This window comes from Sus scrofa, chromosome 5, assembly GCF_054392235.1.
Source record: "Sus scrofa isolate SSC_HxYL_T2T_F1_AM1 chromosome 5, Sscrofa_HxYL_maternal_Yorkshire_Landrace_v2.0, whole genome shotgun sequence".
Lineage (NCBI taxonomy): Eukaryota > Metazoa > Chordata > Mammalia > Artiodactyla > Suidae > Sus > Sus scrofa.
The window spans coordinates 40,469,650-40,483,641 of NC_139387.1; the positions used below are offsets into that span (position 1 = coordinate 40,469,650).

General features: G+C 35.4%; 1 protein-coding gene across 7 annotated transcripts in view; it reads left to right on the forward strand.

Annotated features, from left to right (window-relative positions):
• TRHDE (thyrotropin releasing hormone degrading enzyme) overlaps window positions 1-13,992 on the forward strand; it is a 583,967-nt gene that overhangs the window by 454,324 nt on the left and 115,651 nt on the right. For all 7 annotated transcript variants that reach the window (XR_014803635.1, XM_084956344.1, XM_084956345.1 and 4 more), the window contains one exon: window positions 9,960-10,025. Coding sequence is in view for 6 of the 7 variants with exons in the window: in XM_084956344.1 (XP_084812470.1) it covers window positions 9,960-10,025 (66 nt within the window). In the remaining variant the exon portion in view is untranslated. The remainder of the gene's footprint in view (window positions 1-9,959; window positions 10,026-13,992) is intronic.

Here is a 13,992-nt window from a genome sequence, read left to right on the forward strand (position 1 = left end):
ACAGTGATAGTTTTACTTCTTTCTTTCCAAATTGGATACCTTTTATTTCTTTTTATTCTCTGATTGCCATGGCTAGGAGTTCCAAAATTATGTGGAATAGTAGTGGCGAGATTTGACATCCTTGTTTTGTTCCTGATCTCAGCGGGAATTCTTTTAGCTTTTCCCCATTGGGAATTATGTTAGCTCTGGGTTTGTCATATATGGCCTTTATTATGATGAGGTAGGTTACCTCTATGCCCACTTTCTGAAGGGTTTTATCAGAAATGGGTGTTGGATTTTGTCAAAAACTTTTTCTGCATCTTAAATAGAGGATCGTGTGGTTTTTATTCTTCAGTTTGTTAATGTGATATATCACATTGATTGATTTGCAGCTATTGATGAATCCTTGCACCCCTGGAATAAATCCCACTTGATCACGGTGTACAGTCCTTTCAATGTATTGTTGAATTTGGTTTGCTAGTATTTTGTTGAGGATTTTTGCATCTATGTTCATCAGTGATATTTTTCTGTAATTTTCTTTTGTGGTATCTTTTCTGGTTTTGGTGTCAGGGTGATGATGGCCTCATTGAACATGTTTGGGAGGGTTCCTTCCTCTGCAATTTTTTGGAATAGTTTCAGAAGGAAATTAGCTCTTTTCAAAATGTTTTATAGAATTTACCTGTGAAACCCTCAGGACCTGGACTTTTGTTTGTTGGAATTTTTTAAATCACAGTTTCAATTTCAGTACTTGTAATTGGTCCATTCATCTTTTCTATTTCATCTTGGTTTAGTCTTGGAAGATTGTACCTTTCTAAGAATTTGTCCATTTCTTCTAGGTTGTCTGTTTTGTTGGCCTATAGTTGCTTGTAGTAGTCTCTTATGATCCTTTGTATTTCTATGATATCTGTTGTAACTTCTCCTTTTTCATTTCTAATTTTAATTCTCTCTTCTTTTCTTGATGAGTGTTTCTAAGGGTTTATCAATTTTGTTGATCTATTCAAAGAACCTGCTTTTAGTTTCATTGGTCTTTTCTATGGTTTTCTTTGTTTCAATTTTATTTATTTCTGCTCTGATCTTTATGATTTCTTTCCTTCTGATAACTTTGGGTCTTATCTGTTCTCTCTCTAGTTGCTTTAGGTGTAAAGTTATGTTGTTTATTTGAGCTTTTTCTTGTTTCCTGAGGTAGGCTTGTATTGCTATAAACTTCCCTCTTAGAACTGCTTTTGCTGCATCCCATAGGTTTTGGATTGTTGTCTTTGTTTTAATTTGCTTCCAGGTATTTTTAAATTTCCTCTTTGATTTCTTCAGTGATCCATTGGTTGTTTAGGAATGTGTTATTTAGTCTCCACATGTTTGTTTTTTGCAGTTTTTTTCTTGTTTTTGATTTCCAGTTATATAATATTGTGGTCAGAAAAGATGCTTGTTATGATTTCAATTTTCTTAAATTTACCAAAGCTTGATTTGTCACACAGAATATGATCTCTCCTAGAGAATGTTCCATGTGCACTTGAGAAGAATGTGTATTCTGTTGCTTTTGGATGAAATGTTCTATAAATATCTATGGTCCAATGCATCATTTAAGGCCTGTGTTGCCTTGTTGATTTTCTGTCTGGATTATCTCTTCATTCCTGAAAATGGGGTGCTATAGTCCTCTGCTATTATTGCGTTATTTTCAATTTCTTCTTTTAAGGTGTTAGCAGTTGCCTTATATATTGAGGTGATCCTATGTTGGTTGCATATAGATTTACAATTTTTATATCTTCTTGGATTGATCCTTTGATCATTATGGAATGTCCTTCTTTGTCATTTATAATATTAAGGTCTGTTTTGTCTGAAATGAATATTGCTACTCCAGCTTTCTTTTGATTCCCATTTGCGTGGAATATTTTCTTCCATGTTCTCACTTTCAATTTGTATGTGTCCCTGGAATTGAAATGGGTGTCTTGAAGACAGCGTATATATTGGTCTTGTTTTTGCATCTATTCATCCAGTCTGTGTATTTTGATTGGGGCATTTAGTCCATTTACATTTAAGGTAATTATTGATATGTATGTTCTTATTGCCATTTTATTAACTGTTTTAGATTTGTTTTTGAGACTGTTTTTTCTTCTCTTCTATTCTCTTGTGGTTTGATGACTATCTTTATTGTTATATTTGGATTGCTTTTTCTTATTTGTGTGTATCTATTTTCGGTTTGCAGTTACCCTGAAGTTTAGATATAGGAATCTATCTATCTATCTATCTACACACACACATATATATACACACACAAGATTGTTTTAAGTGGTTGGTCTCTTAATTGCAAGTGCATCTCCAGTGTCTTGACTTTGTACCCTTCTCTTGTCATGATTTCTGATTTTGGTGGCATATTCATGAGTGGATGATTTTCTACCTTTACTATATGTATGCATTTTCTGGTGGGCCTTGTCATTTGTAATATTTTTTGTTTCTAGTTGTGGCCTTCTCTTTTCCACCTAGAGAAGTTCCTTTAGTTTTTGTTGTAAAGCTGGTTTAGTGATGCTGAATTCTCTTAGCTTTTGCTCATCTTTAAAGCATTTGATTTCTCCAAATCTGAATGAGAGTCTTGCTGCATAGAGTAACCTTGGTTGGAGATTTTCTCCTTTCATCACTTTAAGTATATCATACCACCCCCTTCTGGCATGCAGAGTTTCTGCTGAAAAATCTGCCAATAACCTTATCAGGGTTCCCTTGTATGTTACTTGTTTCTTTTCCCTAGGTGCTTTCAATATTTTCTCTTTGTCTTTAATTTTGGCCAGTTTGATTAATATGTGTCTTGGGGTATTCTTCATTGGGTTTATTTTACATGGTATTCATTGTGCTTCTTGGATTTGAGTGAGTGATTCCTTTCTCATGTTAGGGAAGTTTGCAGCTATTATCTCTTCAAATATCTCCTCTGACCCTTTCTCTCCTTCTTCTCCTTCTAGCATCCCTATAATATGGATGGTGGTGTGTTTAATGTCGTCCCAGAGTTCTCTTAGACTATCTTCATTTCTTTTCAATCTTTTTTCTCTTTTCTGTTCTACATCAGTGAACAGACAGACAGATACTAGACTGTCCTCCATCTCTCTTATTCTTTCTTCTGCCTCCTGTATTCTGCTATGTGTTGCTTCTAGTGAATTTTCTATTTCAGTTATTATATTTTGCATCTCCACTTGCTTTATCCTTAAATGTATTTCTTAGTTCAGTGTTTCTTGTAATTTATCAATCTTTGCCTCTATTTTTTTTCAAGATCCTGAATCATCTTTACTATCATTAGTCTAAAGTCTTTTTCATGGAGGTTGATAATCACTAGATCACTTACCTCTTTTTCTGGGTTTTCTTCCTTGCTCCCTTATCTGTGTTATAATTCTTTGCCTTTTCATTTTGTATAGATTTTTGATGTGGTGTCTTTTTTGTAGACAATAGAGTCATAGCTTCTATTATTCTGATGTCTGACCCCCTTGTGGCTGAAATTGGTATGGGGGATTGCTGTAGGCTTCCTAATGGGAGGGACTGGTGCCTACCCACTGGTAGTTGGAGCTGATTCTTATCTCTCTATGGGTGGGACTTTGTCTCTGGGTGACATTAGAGATGGCTGTGTGCCTGAGGGCTCTTTGGGCAGCCTGTTTGATGATGGGTGCGACTGTGTTCCCACCTGGATTATTGTTTGGCCTGGGGCCTCTCATCCCTCATGGGTGGGGCTAGATTTTTCCAAAATGACCTCATCCAGAGGAGCACACACACTGATGATTATTCCTGAGAACTTTCCCTCCATTGTCCTTCCTTCATAATGAGCCACAGTCACCGCATTTTCCCAGGAGATCCTCTAAGAATGCAGTAAGGTCTGACCCAGATTCCTATGAAGTCTCTTCTCTGGGATCCAGTGCACACGAAAGCCTGTGTGTACCTTTCAATAATGGAGTCTGTATTTCCCCCAGTCCCATGGAACTCCTGTGCACAAGCCCTGCTGACCTTCCATGCCAGATGCTCCAGGAGCTCCTTCTCCCAATGTCAGATCCCCAAGTGTGGAAACCTGACGTGGGGCTCTGAACTCTCATTCCCATAGGTGAGTCTCTGTGATACAGTTACTTTCCAGTCTATGGGCCACCCACCCAGCAGGTTTGAGGTTGCTTATATCATGTAATCGCCTTTCCTACCTTCTTGATGTGGCCTTTTCTTTGTCTTCTGGAGTAGAATATCTTTTTTTCATAGCTTGTAGTCTATTTGGTTGAAGGTTGTTCAGCAGTTTGTTGTAATTTTGTTGTGTTTATGAGAGAAAGTGAGCTCTAGTCCTTCTACTCCACCATCTTAATCCTGTCTCCAGATAGTAGCATTTTCCATATAACGTTGTGGATATGGCATGCAGTAGTAGCTTAGTGAATGACAGATATGTTAATAATTTAAGCTAGGATTTACAACTTTTCTGCACATTTCCACCTTTTTAAACTCTCTCTTACCTTCTCACTGGAGTTATTTCAAACTAATTCTACTCTTCCCAATCACATAATCTTGGGACCACATAACCACATTACTGAGAAGTGACAGGTCACTTATCATTAAGTATTTATTGAGGACCTACTGTGTGCCAGGAACTGTTTTTTTGCAATGAGTCTATAGTGGTGAGTCTGACAGACCAGGTCTCTACCTTGGTGAAGCTTACAGTCTGTCTCCTCAACTTCAGTGTTTTATACCTCAAAATTTTAATTTATTTTTACTTCCCTATTCTGCCTTAGGCCTGTCTCAGACAAAGTCTGCCTTAGTCTTTCCTAAAACTAACCTTAATTCTCTTCTTATTTAGCTATCGTAGAATTTTTCTTCAACAACTATCTCTTGATTTTCTATGTCTTCAGTACCTATCTCCACCAGATTATCTTTTTCTATGAATAAAAGTTTCTCCTCTATATCATAAATAATAAACCTCTTGTGAACATGCTTATGGCTTTCTCTTTTCTTTCTATGTTTCCATTGTTTTTCAACCTAGCTTTCATACCAGGTATGTTTAAATAGCCCTCTCTTAAACATGACCTACTTTGGCCTTCTCTTAGCTATTTTTTTCCCGTTGAAAACTGAAGCACTTACTCTTAAAACATGTTTTCTTTGACACTACTCATATCCAGGTCTCCTATTTTTTTTTCCACAGTGTGTCTGCCATCCTTTGCTCTTAATTTCATTTTTTTCATTGATTTTCTCCACAGATATTTATTGAGTGCCTATTATAGGCACTCAAGTACAGATCATACAGAATCTGTAGAGAGATTCTAAATTCTGTTTTCTATCTCCTTCACTAAAACCTCAGCACTTTTCTCTTGTCAATCTCAGCCCCTGTAAATCCAAATTTATGTATTCAATCATAATCTTCTGTTGAATTTCATTCCTCTGTCACATTTGCCTCTGTTTCTCAGGTTTCCTGCTTGTTCCTCAAATGCAACCTGTTTCATATGGATACCTTCATATTCAACTAGCACTTACTTTTAAGTTCTTCCTATCTGCTCATTCATCTTCTAACCACTGAGGCTTTAAGATTTAAGATGATGTTTATTCTCTTCCTTAGACCTTGCTCTGGTTTTCTTCTTCATTGCTCATTTGCTTCTGGTTATTTTACTTCCTCTTGGAGTATCATAGATAAGTCCTGACATTTGAACCATCTTTCCAATCACTCCTGATTCTCTAATAAAGTTCAAACTTCTTAGTCCCAATATTCAGTCTTCTGTAACAACTGTTTCAATCTTACATTCCATTGAATCTTCTGTTGCCTAGTTATAAGCCCTTTGCCTTTCATTATCACCTTTCCCACTTGTACTTTTCACTTTCACACCTGAATGACATCACATGAAGTCTATTCCTGCCATATCTGCACATGCCCTCTTCTTACCTTTGCTCTTGGAATCCCACACGTCCTTCAAAGTCCAACACAAGTGACACTTCTTTAGATCGTTCCCCTTCATCCTGCCAGATAAAATAAACTTCCTGTCTTCTGAAATACAGTAGAATATTTTATTTCTTTTGTTATTCATCTTATGCTACCTTATATCTTCTCATCTCACTGAGGAGGTTTTGAGATCCTCGAGGATAGATTTGTGGCACTGCTGTTGATGTTTTACAGGATGCTGAGCACACTGTCTTACTCTATAAGCATATGTTAAAACAATACATTAGTTGGGAAGATCCTCCTGTCTTCAAGAGTGAGTACTTATCATTGAAGTACACCAATATGATAAAGTAATAAACTGTCTATCCTGGCTGAATACTCTTCTAGAATACAAAGTAATTGCTATGTGTGCACCTAATTTCTCTTTCTTTTTCATCCAGTTATTATGTTAAGGGAGCACCTTTCTGAGCCAGGCCCAGGGAACAGGGGTACCAAGTCAAGAAGACACAGGCCTTTCTCTGGAGATGTTTACTATCTTTGAGACTGACATGCATGCAAATGACTGCATGTAAAATAAAAGAAATTCTAGCTGGCAACTTATATGTAAAAGATACTCCAGATAGAAAAATTGCTAAATGACTTGTGGATATATAAACATACTTTTGTAGAATATTCCTTTTTTTTTTTTTTTTTTTTTTTTTTTTTTTTTTGTCTTTTTGCTATTTCTTTGGGCCGCTCCCGCGGCATATGGAGATTCCCAGGCTAGGGGTCTAATTGGAGCTGTAGCCGCTGGCCAAAGCCAGAGCCACAGCAACCCAGGATCCGAGCCGCGTCTGCAAGCTACACCACAGCTCACGGCAATGCCGGATCGTTAACCCACTGAGCAGGGGCAGCGACCGAACCCGCAACCTCATGGTTCCCAGCCAGATTCGTTAACCACTGCGCCACGATGGGAACTCCTGTAGAATATTCTTTATGTAAACTTTAAAAAATCAATTAGTAGTTTCCACCCTAATATCTCCCTTAACCTTAGTAGAGCAAATATAGTGATGCATTTTCTGAAGTTTCATCATTATACAAATTCTGCAGAAATTGTGTATTTATTTCCCACAAAGCTACTTAGGCTGCCTAATATCCAGTTTGTTTGTTTGAGGGTGGGATTCTGAAGCACAAGTGCATATAAATTACAATATTGTAAATGATATTTTCCTTGGTAAAAAAAATGTTTTAAAGACATGCAGAAAGGGGCTTCCTTGTTTTCTTTTTGAAAAAGGGTTTACAGTGACTTTTGACTGCCTTAAGAGGTGTTATATTTGTTATAACCCATATATAGTAGGTGCTTAGTATATGTTGGCTGCATGATGACAGTTGGAGAGCCCATCTGCCTCTCTATGAAGCAGGGATTCTATGAACAGGGATTTTAAAAATTTATCTTTGGAAAGTAAAGGCTAGTTATATATAGAAGAATGCATGCTACTCTGGAGAACTTAAAACATTCAAGATGGAAAGACAGACATATTTTCCAAAAGTTAATTAAATTATACAATATAATATAATAAGGAATTCAGTGATCTTCTATAGCTTTTAAATATTGATTATATTTCTCAGTTTTATTTCCCATTAATCCTCTGCTCCAGCTCAACCGGACAGGAAAATGGGTACATTCTTTATGATTAATAAGGACTCTTACCATTTGCCCATGCTGAATTGATAATTTTTACAGCCAGACAAGAGAAGAAGTCTTCAATACAGGAGGGAAACATTTGAATCATCTGAACATGGCTATTCTGTTCTGAAGGAAAGTTTGAGTTGACTGCTCAAGATTCTTTCTCACTCTCCAAGCAGCAAGGGTTAGTTTTTCTGCAGAACTGACAGTTTCTACACTCTGAGTGGGTAGATTAGATTGGGAAATATATAGGAGGGGAGCTTGTCAAGGAAATTCGAGGAGCAGAGTTGATAAGTTCTAAAGGGAATTCTAACCTGGTCCCCAGATTGAATCATCAATGCTTATATCTTATGGATTTATACAAGTGTGCAGAAGACGAAGAGTAAGAAGCAAAAGAAAGAGCAAAGCATAGAAGGCATGGAAGGAAAATATACCAGAAGAGGCATACAACACTTTGGCTTGTTATGCTCATTGTTTGTTGAGTTGTGAATAAAATACCAATTGGGGGAGCAACTGTGGTGATGATTAAAATTTTTGAGACATTTCTTTAATGGTGATGCATGAAACCTGAGTACTGTATCGCATTAAAATTCTAGAATTACAGGAACCAGTTTTGGTAACAAACAGTGGAAATTCATCCTTGCATCTCTGTACTGACTGCTGTAGTCCAGCCTCAGGCAGAATGAGTCTGTATGTGGTTCTTTTGATTCTCTTCTAAAAGAGAGACACCTGGTAATAAATTAGTTATTGATGGGTATGAATTTTTAATGAGTATGAAGTTGGATATGTAGTCATAAAGGAATTTATTCCCGTTAAAACCAGACTATCATTTATATGTAAACTTTTGCTGCTTATAATTCACTGCTTCATAGTTAAAACAATTTGGTGCAAATTGAAATATCTCCTTGAAGGCTTATTTATATTTTACATACAGCTTTGTGATCATCCAGGCTTAACCATCATTTCTTGGAATGTTTCATATTGATTACATGTCAGCCTTTTTGCACTGATATTGTTCTACAATATAGTAATCATTCTCAAAGTGAGATAGGCTCTTGAATTAGTATTTTCTTCCTTTACTCTAAAATATTTATATCAGCACATATGTGCTCTATTTGTATGTGGATTTAGACAAGTCTTTAAGTGGAAGAAAACAGGAAATAAAAACAATTAGTTTGATGTAATACTGACAGCTAACATTTCTATCATGATTACAATTTTTCAAACCCAGTTTGATCTGCCTTACATGTAGTAATTTATTTAAATTTCAGAATAACCAAAATTGTAAGTCAACTATACTCTAGTAAAATTTTTATGTTTTAAAAAGACAGGATATAGGAAGTAGGGTGTGTGTGTGTGTGTGTGTGTGTGTGTGTGTGTGTGTAAATAAAATGGGTAAATAAATGTATATATCTTTAAAAAAGACTATCTGTTTCTTCAGAAAAGTGACTTTCAGATGCTCATTAGGAATGTCAAAAGTAGTTGCTTAGAAAAGAGAACACAAAACAAACTGAAAGCCCTAAGGAAAAATCTCTATAAATCAAGATATTTGGGACTTCCCATTATGGCAAAGTGGAAATGAATATGACTAGGAGCTGTGAGGTTGTGGGTTTGATCCCTGGCCTTGCTCAGTGGGTTAAGGATTCAGCATTGCCATGAGCTGTGGTGTAGGTCACAGATGTGACTCAGGTATGGCATTGTTGTGGCTACGGTGTAGGCTGGCAGCTATAGCTCCAATTAGGCCCCTAGCCTGGGAACCTCCATGTGCCATGGGTGTGGCCCTAAAAACAAAAAAAAAGTCTTTAATTGATTACGGCAAAAAACAACAAATACAACAAAAAAAACATATTAAGTTGAGATTATTATTGCCTACACTTAACAAGTGAGAAGAGTGAGGAGCAGAGAGGTTAAATAATTTTCCTGAGTAAGCATAATGGGTAAAGCCAGAGCCAGGATTTGAACCCTAGCAGTCTGGCTGCTTGATGCTTCCTACTTTCCACTTCTGTGGCTAAATCATTCTTGGTTGAGTAAGGGGTAGAGTACATAGCTATGTTACTTCACAGCTGTATTTTATTATGATTATTTGTTAACATGGGTATCCCTCCTTTACTAGATTATGAACTTGTGAGTACAAGAACCGTGTTTTATTAACTTTGTTATATACAGTGCTCAGTAAAATTTTTATAATTCATGAGTTAAAGTTTGTTATTGCCCTGAGAGAATTTGTCCAAGAGACTTCTATTTAAAGTTATAGGTTTTACATCCACAAAACAAAAAATGCAGTTGTTACCTATAAGTATTGTACTCATAATTCTCTTAACTATTTTTAAGAATAAATAGCATGAATGAAGTAGACTATTATCGAGTGAAATAGAATAATTTTAGAATCACGTTACTTGGTTGAACTTTTTTTCTTTTCTTTTTAAAAAATACTCTTTCCTACAGGGTGCTGCTCTAATTAGAATGCTGGCTAATTTTATGGGCCATTCAGTATTTCAGAGGGGTTTGCAAGTAAGTAAAATCCTTTTTTTCCTCTTACATTTTCCCTTGCCCCTTTGTTTGTTTTAAAGACTTTTCACATCTTGGGAAATTGTTAGTACCAAATTGCTGAATTCAATGGAAAACTTTAAGATGACTAAGGTAAGCAGTGTCTTTCTGTATAACAAATGAATGTGGATAAATCAGATACTGTAACAACCCATAAAACTCGAACTTTATACCATTTAGAATCTCTTTAGTATGCACTTTTAAATTGAAGTACTTTTCAAATATACTGTATTCTAAATAATCTATGTAAGATTTTGTGAAAGTCTATTTCCCTTTTCTTCCATTTAAAAGTTTATATAAAGTTAAAAGTTGTTATCCTGAGAATTATGTATTTAAGAAATTCTTAATGCTTTGTTTCAGATATGTGTCTTTTATATTATTTGCTGTTTTAATGTTGAAATATATAGATTATTTGTCTCAAAGATATTTACATATTTTTAAATTAGAAAATACGCTATTTTAAATAAAGGGGAGAAACAGTTTTATCACACTGAATTTAGAGTATGAAATATGGAATCTAGGGGCAGTTTCTTAGAAAAGGAGGATTCTTGAATTCTTGAAAGCAAATACAAATATAGAAAAATAGAACTTTCATTCCATTGAACCTGTTGGACTCAATCATGTTCCGAGCAGCTGTGATTGATGAATTATTTATGATGCATTCTGCTACTTAGAAGTGTCCTTTAAAGTAAATTGATGTTCACCTGAAATACAATTATGCTAAAACAGAGAGAGCAATCAATCTTATCTGTTCTTAGTAAGCTTTTCATTTTGAAATTTAAATAAACTACCTATAGGATCAGGTCATTTTTTAGTAGTATAATTCTATCTTTACCCCAAATAAACTAAAAGATAAAAAAAAAGCAGGAGTTAAATATGCTATGACAAAGCTATAAATACTTAACAGAGAAAAAATATAAATTTTTTGAAGAGTAAGTTTCCTTAGAAAATATTTTTACAGAATTGTTCCAGCAGGGGTTGAAATTTACTTTAATCAGCTCTTCCCAATAGGGACCCCTTCAGAGTAGCTGAATCCATTGAGCCAGTTTGCCAGGTGCTTAAGTCTCTATTCTGATCACATATTTAGGAAAATCTTTTTTTCTCTGGGAGTGCTCTCCATGAATACCAACTGTCTGGAGGTATGTCCTTCTTTATCCCCACTCCTTTGTTTTTCCCCATCCAAGTTGTAGTGCGACAGTTCCAGAAAATATCTAAGCTTTCATAAGGGCTACACAAATTGAATTTGATTTCCTGGGAGCAAGTTGATGTGAAATCATTTTCTGTATACAATCTTTATTGTTTTTTTTTTTTCTCATTTGTGTGTATAGATTTGCTTGGCAGATTGAATAACTATAGTTATGTTATCTGGAAATGATTATTGTTTTGTTAACATTTTTCTTTATCTTGTACTTTCTATGATATGCAAAATACATCCATTTTTAATACACCCTTTTCTACTCACCTGGTCTGTTCAGTTTTATCTGAAACAGTTAGAATATACCCTCTGACTCCCATGATATTAAACTTTCATTTGAATCTTGTGTTAATGCATGCCTTTATGCTCTAATACCTGATTTGGTTAATTTTCAACTGAGGGACTCTATGTCAACATTGCATTTCATTTGCCTTGTGACATCTCATTGATCAGATAGATCTTTATCCTTCAGTACTTCCCTTGCAGCTTTATTTATACTCATCACTCAAACTGATTTAGTGTATCATCAGCAGTTTGGATTAGTTTACAGTAGATCCCTACATCTAGGTGACAAATTATCATCTCTTGTGCATGAAGATGTATGGGATACATTTTGGAAATGACCTCCTGGACATACACTTCATGTCATGGTGCTGAGTGGTCACAGAGTTGATATTAATATATTTCCCATCTACAGGGCTCTGGGGAGTTTTGGTTTACATGTTGAAAGAGCTAATCTGGACTGTCAGTGCATACCTCTGCTGGAAAATCTATTAACTCTTTTTACATTAACCGTGGCTATTTCTTTGTTGACAAATCAAAGTTTATATTTGCAGACAGACTCAGGGTTAGATTTACAGGTGTAGACATCCCGAATTACAAAAAGTATATGTTTCATATATTTTTCTCTCCCTCTCTTTCTTCCTTCTTCCCTCTATCTTTCCTTTCCTCTTTCTTTTTGTTTTAGCACTTAGACCTTAGTCCTCATGTTCACACAGGAACAATATTATAATGGTGTTTTCTTCTAAAATTTGTGTTCTCTTATTTTTTTAATATCCTTATGACCCATCTTAGGCTCTTTTTGAAACAAGGCAAACATTTTTTATGAATATGACCAAAAATATATAAAACATAATGGGTACTTACACAATATAAATTTAAAGTATAATATAAACATATATGATTATAATAAATATACATAGATATAAAATAAATTATAAATGTAATATTTATATAATAAATATAATAAAAATAATAAAAGGCAGATTAGTTCACGTTTAATTTAGCAAATATGTGAGTGTCGATTCAACTACATTTTTCTAACTGTTGTAATATTTTGTATTAGACAATATATTCAGGTTTCATCTTACACATATACCCCTCAGTAGGAAGGGACTACAGAGGCTTTTTGACAAAAAGTTTGCTCCTAATACCCATGAAATCCATTCAATCGACTGTTAGGAAGATGAGTAAACAGTTTCATACTGAATAATCACAACTTTCCAAGGTCTGGTCTTCTTGAGTTTGTGGTCAAATCCCCTATTTCTTAAATACTTTCTGATGCTTAAATTCTTCAATCTTGCATAGTTTTTTTTTTTTTTTTTTGTCTTTTTGCTCTTTCTTTGGGCTGCTCCTGCAGCATATGGAGGTTCCCAGGCTAGGGGTCGAATAGGAGCTGTAGCTGCCAGCCTACGCCAGAGCCACAGCAACTCAGGATCCGAGCCGCGTCTGCGACCTACACCACAGCTCATGGCAACGCCGGATCGTTAACCCACTGAGCAAGGGCAGGGACCGAACCCGCAACCTCATGGTTCCTAGTCGGATTCGTTAACCACTGCGCCACGACGGGAACTCCAATCTTGCATAGTTTTAAAAATAAATTTCTGTAAAACATCTTTTCAAAAATAGACAGTATATACATTCATAAAAAGCCTTGGCTGCCGTTAACAAGTCAGCTTCTATTCTGATGTTTAAATTGAAGGTGAGACTGGCGTTCCTCTTGTGGTTCAGTGGGTTAAGGACCTGACATTGTTTCTGTGAGGATGTGGGTTTGATCCCTGGCCTTACTCAGTGGGTTAAGGATCCAGTGTTACCTTGGCTGTGGTGTAGGCTGTAGCTGTAGCTCTGATTTGACCCCTGGCCCAGGAACCTCTTTATGTCACAAGTACAACCATTTAAAAAAAAAAAAAGGTGAAAGTGAAACTTAGAACAAATCAAACTTGAACGCTTGTTGGATTACAAGTATGCCACTTTTAAATAATAAATTTTTAAAAACAAAGGAATGTTTTTATTTTAGAAAACTCTATATTTACTGTTCTGCCATAATTAATTTCCCCAAAAAATAGCTGGCATATTTGGGGACACGTGAGGCAATGGGATAAGTAGGAAGAAATGATTCTTATTCCTGTTTATAATTAATGATGGGCTTTCTAATAGTCACTAAATCTTTCCTGGACTCTGACTTTATAGTTATAAAATGCAAGAGTTGAACTAAATACTTTCTAAGATTTTTTTTTCATATTTTAGATTCTCAAAGATTTATTTAGTGCATTTTATTTGTTAGACAATTTGGGTTTGGTACTTTAATTTGGTACTGCTTTTTCAAGTTGATGAGAAAATTCATAGACTAGATATGCAAAAATGTTCTTAACCATCTGAATGTTCAGACTCCATGGCTTTCAATGTCTGTAAGACTGTAACTATAATCAAATCAGACAAGGATTTGTTGTTACAGAT